This window comes from Hemiscyllium ocellatum, chromosome 2 (assembly GCF_020745735.1).
Source record: "Hemiscyllium ocellatum isolate sHemOce1 chromosome 2, sHemOce1.pat.X.cur, whole genome shotgun sequence".
Lineage (NCBI taxonomy): Eukaryota > Metazoa > Chordata > Chondrichthyes > Orectolobiformes > Hemiscylliidae > Hemiscyllium > Hemiscyllium ocellatum.
This window is the reverse complement of record NC_083402.1, coordinates 39,992,655-40,008,681: the sequence shown is the minus strand read 5'-3', so window position 1 is coordinate 40,008,681 and position 16,027 is coordinate 39,992,655. Positions and strand designations below refer to the sequence as shown.

The 16,027-nt window shown below is 40.9% G+C and overlaps 1 protein-coding gene across 7 annotated transcripts in view; it reads left to right on the top strand.

Annotated features, from left to right (window-relative positions):
- arhgef28a (Rho guanine nucleotide exchange factor (GEF) 28a) overlaps positions 1-16,027 on the top strand; it is a 447,370-nt gene that overhangs the window by 324,197 nt on the left and 107,146 nt on the right. For all 7 annotated transcript variants that reach the window (XM_060836132.1, XM_060836104.1, XM_060836122.1 and 4 more), the window contains one exon: positions 2,393-2,571. In XM_060836132.1, the coding sequence (XP_060692115.1) occupies positions 2,393-2,571 (179 nt within the window). The remainder of the gene's footprint in view (positions 1-2,392; positions 2,572-16,027) is intronic.

Genomic DNA, 16,027 nt, shown 5'->3' with positions numbered 1-16,027 from the left:
ACTCCAAGGTCCCTTTGTTCAGCAACACTCCTCAGGATCTTACCATTAAGTGTATAAGTTCTGCCCTGATTTGCCTTCCCAAAATGCAACACCTTACATTTGTCTAAATTAAACTCCATCTGTCACTCCTCAACCCATCTGATCTCTGAGGTTGTACTCCGAGGTTAATCTTCTTGGCTGTCCACTCACCACCAATTTTGGTGTCACCTGCAAACTTACTAACCATACCTCCAATGTTCACATTCAAATCATTTATATACATCATAAAAAGCAGTGGACCTTGTGGCACACCATAGGTCACATGCCTCCAAGCTGAAAAGCAACCGTCCTCCACCACTCTCTGTCTCCTACCTTTCAACCAGTTCTGTATCCAAATGGCTTGTTTTCCCTGTATTCTACATAGTCTAACCTTGCTAGCAATAGAATTATCGAGTTATACAGCATGAAAGCAGACCCTTTGGTCCAACTCGTCCATGCCAATCAGATATCCTAAACTGATCTAGTCCCATTTCCAGCATTTGACCTATATCCCTCTAAACCCTTCCTATTCATGTACCCATCCACATGCCTTTTAAATGTTGCAATTGTACCACCTCTACCACTTCCTCTGGCAGCTCATTCTATACACACAGCACCCTCTGCATGAAATAGTTTCCCATCATGTCCCTTTTAAATGTTTCCCCTCTTATCTTAAACTCATGTCCTCTAGAGACCAGAATTATACACGCTACACAAAAGTGGCCTCACCCATGTCCTGTACGGCCACAACATGACTTCCCAACTCATACACTCAATGCACTAACCAATGAAGGCAAGTCTGCCAAATACTTCTTCACCACTCTGTCTACCTGCGATTTCACTTCCAAGGAACTATGCACCTGCATCCCGAGGTCTCTCTGTTTGACAACACTCTCCAGCCCTCTACCTTTAATTGTATAAATCCTGCCCTGATTTGTCCTACCAAAATGCAACACTTCACATTTATCTAAATTCAACTCCCATCTGGTACTTCTCAGCCCACTGCGCTATCTAATCCAGGGCCCCTTGAACTCTGAGATAACCTTGTTGGCTGTCTACTACACCTTCAATTTTGTGTTATCTACAAACATACTAACCACACCTCCCATTTTCACATCCAAATCATTTATATAAATGATGAAAAGCAGTGAACCCAGCTCCAATCTTGCAGTACAACACTGGTCACAGGTGTCCAGTCCAAGAAACAATCCCCCCCCATCCTCCTATGATTCCTAGCTTCAAACCAATTTTGTATCCAATTAGCTAACTCCCCTGCCTAACTTTGCTAACTAGTCTACCATGCAGAAATTTGTCGAACACCTTGTCACATCTTCAAAAAAACTTAGTCAAGCTAGTAAGACACGATTGTCCATGCACAAAGCTATGCTGACTATCACTAATCAGTCTTTGCCTTTCCAAATGCATATAAATCCAGTCCCTTAGAATCCTTCCATCAACTTACCCACCACTGATGTCAGGCTCATTGGTCTATTGTTCTCTGGCTTTTCCTTACCGCCTTTCTTAAATAATGGCACCATGTTAGCTACCCTCCAGTCTTCTGGCACCTCACTGTGGCTGTCCGTTATGCAAACGTCTTAGCAAGAATCCCAGCAATTCTTCCCTCGCTTCCCACAAAGTTCTGGGATATATCTCATCAGATTCCATAGATTTATCTACCTTTTATGTGTTTTAGCACCTCCAGCACCTCCTGTTCTGTGATATGGACACCTTCAAGACATCACTAGTTATTTCACTAAGTTTCTCTGTTAGGCTGTGGATTCAAATCCAAGTTCAGAGATTTGAATACAAATTTAGGTTGACAGTTTGGTGTGGTACAGAGGGACTACTCTATTTTTGACAATTTACTTTTCAAATAAGACAGTATATGTACGCCCCATTCGTTTTCTCAAGTGGATATAAAAAAAAGGCATTGTTTAATAAAGCGGAATGGCGTTTTCCCTGACCAGTGTTTTTTCCTTAACCAATATCACAAAAACAGATACTCCTTTGGTCATTATTTATAGGCTTTAGACTTTTGTTTCCTGTGTACTCCCCCTTCGATGTTGGAGCTACCTGCTGCCTACATCCTGCTTTCAAGAGTTTACTCCCAAGTCCCCTCATCATTGCTCTTCTTTCAAAGATTTTCTTGCATTTGAATTTTTTTCACCTTGATCTTTTCACCCAAGTTAAATTGTTCAGTAAATGCAATTAGACATGTGATGTATTTTTAACCTATGGAAATTAATTGCAAATTAAGTACAAATGTTTTACATTCTTTCATTTAAATTTGAGAGTACAAGAAATACATAAGACTAAATTAAGTAGCATCATTGTTTTTGTTTATTTGCATGTCACTTTGTATTGTTCACATCAGGACCAGAAGCCTGCAGTCATCTTGCTGCAAAAATTAATTGTCCGAGAAGTAGCCAATGAAGAACGAGGAATGTTCTTAATTAGTGCTTCATCTGCTGGACCCGAAATGTATGAAATGCACACAAACTCAAAAGAGGATAGGAATAACTGGATGAGATTGATCCGAATGGCAGTAGAGAGGTACTGAAACACTGTCCCATTTCAGAAGCAGTAACTGTGTTTAGAGAATGGAAATTACACAAAGGGATACTGTTTTGTTGCCACTAATCGTTTCTATTGTAAATGTTCTCATGTTTAATGCACATCATTTTATTCAGTTTCTTTCTGTTACAAATGATGCTAACTGTACCTGGAATGATACTATTTACTTCAAGTAATGAATATGAGCAACAGTTAACAGAGACGCTAGATTTTTAAAAAATTAAAATAGTAATTATTAAAGATTAATTAGATGGAAAGATGCAGTCTTGAAAGTTGATGAGGAGCAAGTGCTCGTGCTGGTAGATATTTTCTCAGGTTCAACTGTATCAGTTGCTTCCTTTCGTGATCTGAACATCTTCCTTTGATGGTTGACACACACAAATTCTCTGCTTGTTTATAAAATGAGATGGAATAATAACATTTGTTTATGACCTGGACCAGATATGCAATGTCTCTTGCATTTGGATTTCTTCATTTTGTGCAAACACAGGCCATCTGAATCCTTGATGTCACGAAGTTTGATTTAAAGTGCTAAGTTGCTTTATTTCCTACCAATTAAACATACAGAGCAGAAATATAACTGGATTCATGTATTCTTACCAAAATAATTTGTCTTTGCATCTTAATAATAAGAATGATGAAAGTATTGTGGTATCTCACTTCAGTAATTCATCTTAGAATTATTGATTGCTATGATGCCAAAGGTGACCATTATGGTTGTGGCATTTTGGTGGTGCTAGCTCATCATTCTGATCTCCTGCTCTTTCAAAAATCCTGTAAATATTTTCTCAAGTGTTGTTTTGAATTTCCTTTTGAAAGTTACTGTTGAATTTGCCTCCACCACATTTTTAGGCAGACCTTTCCGGAACATCATACTGTAATTTGCTGTGAAAAAGAATATCTCCTCAAATCACCTCTGATTCATCTATGTCTTCTAATTACATTTTCTTCTCACTTAGTCCAAGTTTAGTGAGTAAAAAGGAAGGGAAATAAAATGATGGCTTTTATTTCAAAGGAAATGCAGTATAAATATGGGGATGTTATGTGAAAACTATACAAGACACTAGTCAGATCACAATTGGAATACTGTGAACAATTTTGGACCCCTTGTCTAAGAAGATATCCTAGCATTGGAGGCATTCTGGAGAAGATTCACAAAGCTGATTCCAGATATCGAGGGACTGTCTTATGAGAGTTGTGTGGGGGTAGACTTTTAGGGGATTTGCCAAATACAGAAAGTCTGTTTTCTCCTTGTGTGAATATCTAGAGGCAGAGGACATAATACCAGAAAATGGGGTCGCCCAGATCATCGAGTCATGGAATCATATCACACAGAACTTTTTGGCCCAAATCGTACATACCAACCAGGTTATCTAAACTGAACTAATCCCAGTTGCCTGCATTTGGTCCATATCTCTCTAAATCGTTTCTATCACTTCCTCTTGCAGCACATACCATACACACACCCTCTGTGTGAAAAGATTCCCCCTCAGGTCCCTTTTAAATCTTTCTCCTCTCACCTTAAACTTATGCCCTATAATTTTGGACTCTCCTACCTTGGAGCAAAGAACTTGGCTGTTCACCTTATCTCTGCCCATCATGATTTTATAAACCTCTGTAATGTCAGCCCATAGCCTCCTATGCTCCAGGAAAAAAAAAGTCCCAGCCTCGCCTGATAACTCAAACTTTCCAGTCATGTGAACAACTTTGTAAACCTTCTTTGCACCCTTTCCAATTTAATGACATCCTTCCAATAGCAAGATGACCAGAACTCTAAACGTGGCTTCACCAATGGCCAGCTGTAACATGATATCCCAAATCCTGTACTCAGTGCACTGAGCAATGAAAGCAAGCATGCCTTCTTCACTATCCTGTCTACCTGTGACGCCAAAGGAACTACACAACTGCACCCCTGGGTCTCTCTGTTTGACAACACACTCCAGAGCTCTATCATTAACTGAGTACGTCATATCCCTGGTTTGTCATACCAAAATGTAACACCTCTTAATTATCTCAATTAAACTTCATCTTCCACTCCTTGGCCTACGGGCTCAATTAATAAAGAATCTTTTATACTCTTAGACAACCTGTCCACTATACCACCTGTTTTCATCTGAAAACTTACTCAGCATGCTTCCATAGTCTCTTCCAAATCATTTATATAAATGATTTACAACAGTGGACCCAGCACCAATTCTTGCCACACACTGCTGGTCTCAGGCCTCCAGTCTGAACAGCAACCTTCCACCACCCTCTATCTCCTACCATTAAGGTAAATTTGTATCCAGTTGGCTACCTCTTCCTGGATCCCATGCGATCTAACAATGCAACCAGTCCATCATTTGGAACCTTGTTGAAGGCCTTACTAAATGCACAAAGCCATGCTGACTATCCCTAATCAGTCCTTGATTATGTGATGATGATGCTCCTTTAACAAGGTTATGTTGTCCTTGGTTTTTTTTCCAAAGGGGTCATAAAGGCAGAGGTTTCTAGAGGTCTAGAAATATCTAGCTGAGAAGACCTTTAAGTATTTCTTTTAAACACTTGTACAGTGAAAGGGGAGTTCTCCCAGTTCAGGGTTTAGCTTGGTTTGGTTTTAGCAGGCTGTTTTGTTTGCAGATGCTGGTCAGGTTTTAGCTGGGAACCCAGAAAAGCTGGTGGGGGCCCGACAATACAGTTCCATGCAGATCCTCTCTCTCTCTGACACCTATCCTGTAAGAACCTGTGTTTTGAGTTTTGACAAGGGGGTGTTTATGGGGATGTGGCAAGTATTTGGAACAGCATCATTAAGTTGTGATAGAGTCGATTGGGTTTTCAAATAGCTATGCTATTCTGAATTTGGTTTTCTTTTGTTTGTCTGTAAATATATTCTATTTGGTATAAAACTGAGTGGTTGGGCCAGCTGCATCCCTCCTGGAATATCCACTTTGCACCTGCTTAATACAGCTCGAAATGTTAGGGTCTGGGCTACCTTCTTGAAATGTTTTAAGGACGTCTGGCCTGGTCCACAACAATTAGGACAGGTAAGCTAAAGTCGAGGAGGAATTTATTCTCTTATGGAATTCTTTACCTCAGAGGGATGTAGATCTGGGTCATTAACTATATTCAAGGCTGAGAAAGGCAGATTTTTAGTTAGTAAGGGAATCAAGATTTGCAGGGAAAGTATAAGAAAGTGGAGTTGAGGATTATCAGACTGGCCATGAACTCATTGAATGGCGAGTAGATTTGGTGGGTGAATAGTCTACTGTAGACACCTCCTGAGTCTAATTATCTTTTTCAAACCAATTTATGATTTTGAGCACTCAAATCTCAAAACTTCCTGTATTTGGAGAAGAACAATGTCAGCTTTTTAAAAATCTCCACATAACCAAAGCCCCTCAGCTCTGGTACTATTTCAGTCAATTTTTCATATGATGATGGTAATGTCATGAAGAGACGTTTCATCTTTCTAATCGGAGAATTTTATTATCCTGCCCTTGTGTATTAATAATGTTTGTTTCCAATTATAAGCCCAAGCTGTGATCTTGTGTAGGTCTTGTTGGAATTAGATGCAATGCTAAAGCTTTACCAGCAATTGGAACTGAACACTACACAGTCTTCCATGAACATCATTGTATTTAGATGTGAACTGTGTTAGAATACCCTGAGTTAGTAAAAGATACCATGGAAAGACATGATTTTTGTTGCTGTCTTTGTTGCTGCTGGTAGCTGTTGAAGTTTACTGAGGTAGACATGACAAAATAAAGCTTTAGTTACCTCTTTCAATAGAAAGTTGAACAAAACAACAGTTGTGATACCTGAAACAGATTTGTTGAATAAAGATTGAAAACACTTGTGGCCTTCACTGCTGTTAGTAGTGATGATTGAGCCTTCTTTGTGATCTTTGTAGACTTGATGATATAGATCGTTGTTAAACAATGAACCTGTGTTGCTTGATATGCAGCCTGTCTGATGTGTGTCTGTTATCTGAGGTAACTTGGCTGCAAGGTTTTACCTTGTTTATCCCTAATACATTTTTAAAAAATCCTATGGTGGTGCAGTGTGGCACCTGGCATTGGCCACTGTTTACAAGCTGTGTGCTAGAAAACTCTTATACTTATGGCTCTCGTTTCTGTGATTACTGTTTATTTCCCTTAGTGCACAGGAAGATTTCAAATCCCCTTTGTTATGCTGACTACAGCCAGCTGTGGCCAACAGTTCAGTGCTCCATTCTTTTGAATCATTCCTTTGTAAATCTGCACAAGGTTTTCACGAATGACTTGTAATAAGGACTTCACAAGGAAGAGGCTCGTTATTCTTCTTACTCGTTTTCAAGAATTCATTTTTGTATAAGAAGAATCCACAGGGCAAGCCTGAATATGACAAATACTTCATTATCCTTGGTTTTCTCACTCCTGTGGCAATCTCAAATAGCACACCATTAATACTCTGCCTCTCAATGAACTCTTGGACCTGATTCTCCTTCTGAATAGGGGCATTCATTGAAGCTCTACCATGCCAATATAGGCCAATCTTGTACCACCATAGAGATTCAGATTCTGACTCTTTAAAATAGTCTGCTCTCTGTCTTATTCTTATAAAAAATTCCATACTTGTTTAACTTGAGTATCTTTTAAATCCATGGCTACATTTTCCTGCTGCTCTAGGTTTGAACCAATTGCTTGTATTTTCTTTTTTTCCCTCTCCTGATTTCCCTCGCTATTCTTTCTTTTCCTATCATTCGTTATGGCTCCTTTCATTTCTGCTCTTGTGGGTACTTTGCCCATAATCCCTGTACCATGCATCGCTAAGCCTCTGTTTTCCAATTCCCAAAGTTGAATCCACTTGATAAGCAGATATCTACTTTTGGTGTATCTCCTTGCACCTCTGCTGAAAGGCAATCAATGAATCCATGACTGCCAATTGAGAATTGTAACTTCAATTGTCTGATCCTCCCATTTTTATTCCGCAACTGGATGGAAGGGCCACTGACTAGCCTCATCAAGCTCCTCTCCATTGTATTCATCTCACGAAGCTCTGTTCCTATGAACTCTGTCAGTAGACAGAAACTCAACACTCCTTTCCACATTTTCCTCCAGAAATTTCCATTCGCAAGCAGACAACCTCAGCCATCCACAATCAGGGACAAATGCATTTTTGTCATGGCTTTGATGAGACTTTGTTTATGAATGATGGTAATTGCCCCTTTCTGAAGTGTCCTCACCCAGTTCTAATTTCAGCTACCTGCAAACTGCAGCAATGATATCATGGTGTATGACCCATTCTGGTCTGATCTCATGGCCTCACATATGATCTATTCCTTTGAGCAAGTGTCTATCTGAATTGATCGTTCTCTCATTTCTCCCTCAGAAAGATCTATTTCTAATGCTCCCTGAAAGCCTTATGCCAAGTTGCTTACTGAGGTATCCTCTTTCCTTTCCTCTGTCAGCCTGTGCATTGAATGTCTCCATTTTCTCAATGATTTTCAACTCTATCTTTGCTGCTTTATCTTATGTTTTATGATTTCATTTTCCTCTCTAAACCCACCCTTCAATTAAGCGCTCACCTGATTACCTTCCATCATTCTATTTTCCATGTAGGCTCTACTGTTGACTGAGTGGTCTCAAGCCATCTCGCTATTCTGTTCTTCACTCATATCTCCCTACCTTTTGTCATTCCTGTTTGTTCATCCATCCTTAGAGAAATAAATTCTCCCAAGTTGCTTAAAACTTTCAAACAATTGTGCTGTTGTTAATCATTGACCCTGCATTCATGGTACTTCTGCAGCCATCATTGCTCGGTTTGTCTCTTTAACAAAGTTGTTCCTTTGCACTCTCTCTATCTTGGTCATTTCTTCTGCAAGATTCCCATTTTCGTTCATATGTCTGAAGTTGACAGATATGATTGTGTTTGGTATGCCCATCGATGATGAAACCTGTCACACTTATGTGCTTCCCTCTGCTAAGAATGAGCCAGGATCAGGTTCAAGAGAAAAGCTAATCCTTGCCTCCTTTCCTCTTTATATCTGCTCTATAAATGGGAGTTATTATTGATCACACTTAAGACATATGCATTAGAACAATTAAGATTAGCTGATAAATTGACAGCACCAGATAAAAAAAAATACACATCCGTCTGTGTGGCACACCACTTTCTAAATACATTAGTTGCTTTAAGTGTTTTACTCTTCAATCCTGCTCCCTTTGATGCCCTTTGTCCAAATGCATGTCAGAGTACTGAATGAGTTTTGTTTTGTTGCAGTCATCTCTACATACAGCAAATCTGAAGGAACTAAAGAATAGGCAGTCGTCTTCTTATTTTGACCACAGCTCCAAAACATCTACAGGCATAAGCTTGCCAAACTTAGACTCAGTGGAGTATCTTCATTGTGATTCTAGTCAGTTGACATCTTGCATGTCCAATTAATGTTTTATATTTTGCATTACTACATTTGGGTTATTCTTAAAAAGAGTGTCTTGTGTTTGACAGATCTGCAAATAAAAGCATGTGAATTGTTTTCGAAATAGCTTTTTTTTGTATCTGACTCTCTGCAGCCTATCTTCAGAGAATCCATCATCTTGATTAATTATAGTTCAGAGCTATTGGGTCCTAACAAAGCAGAATTTTTTTTTAGCAGTGGAGAGCTGGTGATGAATCAGAGCAGTAACAAATGAAGTTCTTTTTGTACAGTGACTTCCTATATGGTATGGAGGAGGCAAAGTTTTAGATTTGCCAATGAGCTCAAACTGAATGACTAGATATTAGAAATATTTGCTAAAATAACTACAATTTAATTCAGAAACCATTATAAATTTTTCATAGACTTTTATTAACCTTTGGGATTAGTAGTGCATTGTTCTAATAAGGGTTCCGCTAAATTTCCCAGTGGAGCAAACTGGGGGATAGGTTTGGTTCCTCTGCTGAAGCCAGGAATGGTGGTGAGAGCTGAAACAACAGTATCTCCAGCTGGTGTGCCAGTTCCCTGACTCCATCCCACCTCTGAGCCATCGCTGTGACAGGGAAGGGCACAGCAGGGTTACCCACCTATGAGCCTCGTAACCCACACTGCTCCTCAAGAACATATGGATGCTAATTACAGAAGGCCAACCAGGATTTTTCACTCAGCCTCTAAGCCACTGCAGGCAATGGGTATCAGTTTTATTACCAGGAGGTGACCTGGAAACAGAAAGTGACCTGGAAACAGAAAGTGGGACCAACTTTCCAGCAGTTGAGCAGTTTTGCATCCTTGGCACAGGCAAGGTTATGGAGAGGGGTGACATGGCAGTATGTTCCATTTTTAATTAAACATTAAAGGAGTTGGAGAGAGGGCCTCTCCGTCTTAAAATGCTTTCCCCCTTAATTATGCTGACTTACAGCTTTCAATCTATAGAGGGAACTTGGAGGTGATGGTGTTCCCATGTGTCTGTTCTTGTCCTTCTGGATGGTACTGATTGTGGGTTTTTGAAGATGCTGCCTGAGGATTCTTGGTTCATTTTTGTATTGCTTCATGTATGTGGAACATATTCTTGCCAATGAGTGTTGGTGGTGGAGGGAGTGATGTAGTACCAGTCAAGTGGGCTGCTTTCCTGGATGGTGTCAAGTTTCTTGAGTATTGTTCAAGCTGCAGTCATGCAGACAAGTGGGGAGTATTCCATCATGCTCCTGATGCAGATGGTGAACAAGCTTTGGGGAGTCACATAGTGAATTATTCACTACAGCTTTCCTAGAGTTTAATCTGCTTTTATTGCCACTGCATTTATAGGGATAATAGGAGTTCATATTTTTTCAATGTTAACCACCAAGATGTTGATGGTGAGGGGTTGGCAACGATAAAGCCTTTGATATTGTCCAGGTCTTGCTGCATTTTGACATAGTCATCTTCAGCACCTGAGGAGTCTTGAATGGCGCTGAACATTGTGCAATCATCAGTGAACATCCCCACTTCTGACTTTATGATAGATGAATGGTCATTGATGAAGCATCTAGAGATGGTTGGTCCTAGAACACTACGGACATGCCTTCAAGCTGAGATGACTGATTTCCAAAAACCACTTGCCTTCATTTGTGCAAGGTATGACTCCAACCAGTGGAGTAGTCTTCCCTTGATGCACCATTGACTGCAATTTTGCCAGTGCTCCTCGATGATACTTGGTTAAGTGGGGTCTAAGTGTCAAGTTTGCCACTCTCATCCCCCCTTCGCGGTTCAGCTCTTCTAATCCATGTTTGAACAAAAACCATAAATGAGACCTGGAACAGTATGGCCTGGCAAAATTCAAAATGAGAAGCTGTGAGCAGGTTATTACAAGACAATTTCTGCTTTATATTATAGTTGATGGTGCCTTCTATCACTTTAATGATAACTGAGAATAGACTGATGTGTGATAGTTGACTGAGTTGAATTTGTCCTACATTTTGTATAAAGTTCACATATAGGCAATTGTCCACATTACTTGGGAGATGCCAGTGTTTAACTGTATTGGAACACCCTGGCTGGGAGTGGGGAGGGTGCAGCAAGTTCTGGAATAGTCTTCAATACTATTACCAGATTGTTGTCAGAGCTTATAGTCTTTACACTGCCTTCAGCCATTTCATGATATATTATGGAGTGAACCAAATCATCTGAAGACTAGCATCTGTGCTGCTAGGAAACTTTGGAGGAAGTTGAGATGGAGCATCCTTGCTTATCTTAATGCTCCCCCCAAGCATTAAGAAGGAATGCTTAATGCAAAATGGAGGAGTACTGATGCCTCAACCGAGGGGTGGGGTGGTACATGATTCAGCAGAAGCTTTTCTTGAACCTGTTTGAGCTGTAGCCATAAGAACTGATGGAGTCCTGAAAGGCTCTCAGGGCAACTTGTTCCCAATTATATTCCACTGTAATGACCCCACCACTGGGTCTGTTCTTTGGTGAGGTAGGCATACTAGAAATGATGATGGTGTACTCTATCAGGTATGTGTCTGTGCATCAGGTTGTTGTCTGTGAGACCTCTCACTCAACTAGTCCCCAGCTGTAAGCAAGGAGGACCTTGCAGGTTGAAAGGACTGAGTTTGTCAAAGTCATTTATGATGCCCATGTCAATGCCATGTACTCCGTCTGGTTTTTAATTAGATTAGATTACTTACAGTGTGGAAACAGGCCCTTCGGCCCAACAAGTCCACACTGACCCGCCGAAGCACAACCCACCCATACCCCTACATTTACCCCTTACCTAACACTACGGGCAATTTAGCATGGCCAATTCACCTGACCCGCACATCTTTGGACTGTGGGAGGAAACCGGAGCACCCAGAGGAAACCCACACAGACACGGGGAGAACATGCAAACTCCACACAGTCAGTCGCCTGAGTCGGGAATTGAACCCGGGTCTCAGGCGCTGTGAGGCAGCAGTACTAACCACTGTGTCACCGTGCCGCCCACTAGATGGCATTCTAGAGGTTTCTTGGTCACTTCAGATGATAGTTAATAGTCAATCACTTTGCTGTGGGTCTGGATCACTTGTTACCAAGAATAAGAGGGTGGTTTGTTTGTGGAATGAACTGCCAGAGGAAGTGGAAAACAAAGAATCAGTTACAATATTTAAAAGACATTTTGTCAGGTGCATGATCAGGAAAGGTCTAGAGGGTTATGGGCCAAATTCAGGAAAGTGAGACCAGTTTACCCGAAGGATCTATTTCTGTGCGGTATTACTCTTTGACGTCTATGACATATAATGGAGATGTCTGGTATCCTGTCTTGTATGTAACAGTCCTGTGGACTGGCAACTGTGCAAAGCATAAATTACACTCATAAGAACAAGAAACATTGAGTGGACAAGGGTACATGCCATGGCAGAATGCAGTACAAAATCCCTCCCTAATTGACCTACCTATGGGCATTAGCTTCCTGCAGCCATCCCTGTTCAGCTGTTTATCAATTGGGATGGCCTCTTTTGTGATGCTGAGGGCAAAGAACTTCCACTGTTTCCTGGACAGCCTTCAGGAGAACCTCCCCTGGTGGTGTCTCTAAAGCATGACACATTATTTGTGTGGTCTTTGAAATCTACAGGGGTGAGTGTGGTTATGAACAGGGGTTGAGTGATGTTCTGGGTTGCACAGAGTATAGTGCTGTCCTCTTGGAGACCAGAAGGTCCCAGCAGGGGCCAGAATCTCCAGCCTCCCTGACCAAAACATTTGACATTTTACCTGTGCATGCAGATGTAATGGGCTAAGAAGAACATAATAGCATGAGAAAACTTAATCCCACTACTCCTCTTTTAGACACAAAATGCAAGATTCCACTGCAGCATGATTACCTTCCCCCAAGCCTGGAAACAGTTGGAGTTCTGTTTCCTCTCTGCAAAAAGATAATACTGTTGAGGAAGTCAGCCCTGATGTGGTGCTAATCCTATAATCATTCTTGAGAACTATCTGGTGACACCTGCTGGTAAACGCACTTTGTACGAGAATTGCACCAGTTTGAGCTCTGACTTGCTAATTTCAACAACAGTGAAGATTTGCTAGACAAACCTTTTTGCATACAATCACACAAATGTATTTTTTCCCCTGATTTTGGGAAAAGAAAAGATTCTTGAACTAATTATCAGCTCATTGAAGTGTTCCTTCCCTGATAAACAAATTCTGGTAGGGACTCAAAACAGGCGATTCTGGTCAAGATGCACGACACTACCACTGAACCACTAAACTTCTTGTGTAACATATTTAACAGATCATAAGATTTTAAAAGGAAATATTTGGTCATAACCTGCAGATGATAAGATCCATGCCAATTTTAGACAACATTTCAATGCATCCTTCAATGGCCCAGTCAAAACAGTAGTCAGTATTTTGAAAAACATCATATGATACCAAGTTGTCTAGTTGTGCTTTGTAACTAAAATGTTGGATTTTTTTCTATTCGTTTGTGGGTGACGTTGGTAATGTTCTCACTACATATTTTTTCTGCTGACAGGCTTCTGATGTTTGTGTACAATAACTTTTCCAAAACTGGAAGTCAGTGCTGGGAATAGTGTTAATATGCCAAACAGTGTGTGCAGAACCCACTGCACAGCTGAGGAAGAATGTTCGTCCCTAGTTAGGCCAATAATTAGTGTGCAATCTGAATTGCCCTTGAGAAAGTGGTGGTAAGCTGCCTTTCTGAACTGCTACTGCCCCTTAATGTACGTACACCCACAGTGCCATTAGGAAGGGATCCCCACAACCTTGACCCAGTGACACAGAAGGAATGGTGATATAGCCCAAATTCAGGAAGGCATGGGACTTGGAAGGGAACGTGAAGGTTGTGCTTCTCTCATATCTGCTTCCATTGTTCTTCTAGATGATAGAGGCCACAAGTTTGGAAGGTGCTTTTCAAGGAGCCTCAGTGAAGTGTTGCAGTACATCTTTTACATGGCACATCATGCTGCCAGTGCACATTGATGTTGGAGCGTGTCGTGTTATATCTCAAAGCTAACATACAGTATCCATTCTCATTATATCATCACTGTGTCATATTTTGTGAGCTGAACTGAGGGCACTTGAGGAATAGTATGCTAATAAAAAGCATGCTACTATTTGTAAGATAGTTTCGCCCATCACAAAAGTGCTGTGACTGGGGAACTAACATGGCAGATGGAGTTTAATTCAGATAAATGCAAGGTGCTGCATTTTGGGAAAGCAAATCTTAGCATGACATATTCACTTGAAAGTGGAGTTGAAGGTCCACAGAATAGTGAAGAAGACATTTGGTATGCTTTCCTTTATTGATCAGAGTATTGAGTACAGGAGTTGGGAGGTCATGTTGCAGCTGTAAAGGATATTGGTTAGGCCACTTTTGGAATATTGCATGCAGTTCTGGTCTCCTTCTTATCGGAAAGATGTTGTGAAACTTGAAAGAGTTCAGAAAAGATTTGCAAGGATGTTGCCAGGGTTGGAGGATGTGAGCTATAGGGAGAGATTGAATAGGCTAGGGCTGTTTTCACTGGAGCATCGGAGGCTGAGGGGTGACCTTCAAGAGGTTTATAAAATCATGAGGGGCATAGATAGGATAAATAGACAAAGTCTTTTCCGTGGAGTGGGGGCATTCAGAACTAGAGAGCATAGGTGTAGGGTGAGAGGGGAAAGACATAAAAGAGACCTAAGGGGCAACTTTTTCATGCAGAGAATGGTATGTGTATGGAATGAGCTGCCAAATGAAGTGATGGAGGCTGGTACAATTGCAACATTTAAAAGGCATCTGGATAGGTATATGAAAGAAAGGATTTGGAGGGATATGGGCCGGGTGCAGGCAGGTGGGACTAGATTGAGTTAGGATATCTGGACGGCATGGATGGGTTGGACCGAAGGGTTTGTTTCCATTCTGCACATCTCTATGACTCTATGTGTATTCCCCAACTGGTGAACATACCCTGCTGATTGAAAAAATTGTCAAATCAGAGAGATTGAATGTTGAATGTGTTAGACAGGTTTTGAATCAAGCAAACTTAAAAAATCACACAACACCAGGTTATAGTCCAACAGGTTTAATTGGAAGCACACTACCTTTCGGAGCTACGCTCTTTCATCAGGTGATTGTGGAGGGCTCGATCGTAACACAGAATTTATAGTAAAAATTTGCAGTGTGATGTAACTCAAATTGTAACTATAATTTGAGTTACATCACACTGCAAATCTTTGCTATAAATTCTGTGTTACGATCGAGCCCTCCACAATCACCTGATGAAAGAGCGTCCCTCCGAAAGCTAGTGTGCTTCCAATTAAACCCGTTGGACTATAACCTGGTGTTGTGTGATTTTTAACTTTGTACACCCCAGTCCAACACTGGCATCTCCAAATCTTGAATCAAGCAGGTTGCTTTGTCGTGGATAATGTTGAGCTGCTTGAGTGTGGTTGTACTCATCCAGCCAAGTAGAGAGTATCCTGTTACGCTCCTGACAGTCTTTGAGAATTCAGAAAGAATCCCCAGCTTCTGACTTACTTTTGTAGCCACTATAGTTAGATATCAACATCACTGTCTCAGGCTTGCTGCAGTGCTCCAGTGAAGCTCAGTACCAGCTGGAAGAACAGCAATTCATTTTTCACCTGCGGCTCAGCTGCCTTCCAGACTCAATATACAATTCAATAACTTTAGGGCTTGAGCTTTCCTGTGTTCTTACCCCAACCTCCACTACCAGGCCTTGTTATCACATAACATATTACATATCGTTATCAGCCACGAACACTCCCCATTAACAGCTATTCACCCTCCTGGCCAGATTGTTATCTACTCCAATGTCTGTCTAAGTGTTCTCTCTATTTGTACTCTTTCCCCACCTATCGTTTACTCCTTATCCCCCCCATCCCCAACTTCTGCATATAAACCAACATTTTCCCCACTAACATCAGTTCTGATGAAGGGTCATTCAACCTGAAACGTTAACTCTGATTTCTCTCCACCAGCAATTTACTTTTTTGACTAAGATATCTAGTCCAGTTCAGTTC